This window comes from Argentina silus (assembly GCF_951799395.1).
Source record: "Argentina silus genome assembly, chromosome: 5".
Lineage (NCBI taxonomy): Eukaryota > Metazoa > Chordata > Actinopteri > Argentiniformes > Argentinidae > Argentina > Argentina silus.
In genome coordinates, this window is record NC_139659.1 from 7,501 (window position 1) to 8,663 (window position 1,163).

A 1,163-nucleotide genomic window follows, 5' to 3' on the forward strand; every position below is an offset into this window, starting at 1 on the left:
TTTAGATCTGTGCAGGGTGATTCTTGCAATTTTATCATTTAGTAAACAAACTTGTCCTGTGGTGTAACCCCCCCCCCCAGCAGGACCCCCTCAGCCCCAGCCGGACCCCCCCCCCCCCAGCAGGACCCCCTCAGCCTGGACAGTTTGGACATGGAGGTTCCCCTGTCTCTGGTCCTCAACGCGTCAGAGCTCCGCCCCCAGCACCACATCCTGGAGTTAGTCCCCGCCCTCAAACCCCTCGCTGGGCACATGCACTACATCATCACCGCCGGCAACCGCCACGGCCTGTTCCGTATCCAGCAGACTGACGGCCTCAGCTACCTGCACAGCACCAGGACGGTCGCCACGGAGACGCCACGCCACTACACGCTGGAGATCGCCAGCTCACCGCTGCACGGCCACGCCCACGGCCACGCCCACGGCCACGGCCACGCCCACGGCCACGCCCACGGCCAGCTCCGGGACCAGGACCAGGACCAGGACCACCTGGGGGGGGCGCTGGGGGGAAACCTCCGGATGAAGCTGCAGATCAGGCTGCAGTAGGAGGAGCCAGCCACCCCCGTCTAACACACGCAGTGGTCTGACCCGACCGTCCACCATTACCAAAGACCTGAGGAGAGGGGGGTCTGCTAGCTAATATAACCCCTCCTCCTTCTCTCTCTCTCTCTCTCTCTCTCTGTCTCTCTCTTTCTCTCTCTCTCTCTCTCTCTCTCTCTGTCTCTCTCTGTCTCTCTCTCTCTCTGTCTCTCTCTCTCTCTCTGTCTCTCTCTCTCTCTGTCTCTCTCTCTCTCTCTCTCTGTCTCTCTCTCTGTCTCTCTCTCTCTCTCTGTCTCTCTCTCTCTCTCTCTCTGTCTCTCTCTCTATCTCTCTCTCTCTTTCTCGTGACAGTATTGGACGGTGTCTCTACAGGACAAGGGACACAGTGACTCTGAGCTAGAAGCTTGAAACTGAGACATGACATCATCTCCAGTAGTCCCTCTCTCCATGTGACCTCACCCTGTGACCTCATGACCCTGTGACCCGGATACAGACCAAGACCAAGACCAAGACAGCGGTGAAATGAGCAGGGTGTAGTAGTGGTCAGTAGATGAGCAGATTAGACAGAATGCGGTATATTGACGGTGTAGTCATGTGATCGACGGTATGGTCATGTGATCATTAGT

At 57.5% G+C, this 1,163-nt stretch overlaps 1 protein-coding gene across 1 annotated transcript in view; it reads left to right on the forward strand.

The window, feature by feature from the left end:
• LOC310804623 (fibrillin-2-like) overlaps positions 1-543 on the forward strand; it is a gene marked incomplete at its 3' end in the record, with an annotated part of 1,985 nt that extends 1,442 nt beyond the window's left edge. The window contains exon 2 of the mRNA XM_083669942.1: positions 81-543. Coding sequence (XP_083526068.1) covers positions 151-543 — 393 coding nt within the window. The 5' untranslated portion in view covers positions 81-150. The remainder of the gene's footprint in view (positions 1-80) is intronic.
• Positions 544-1,163: the final 620 nt, after the last annotated feature.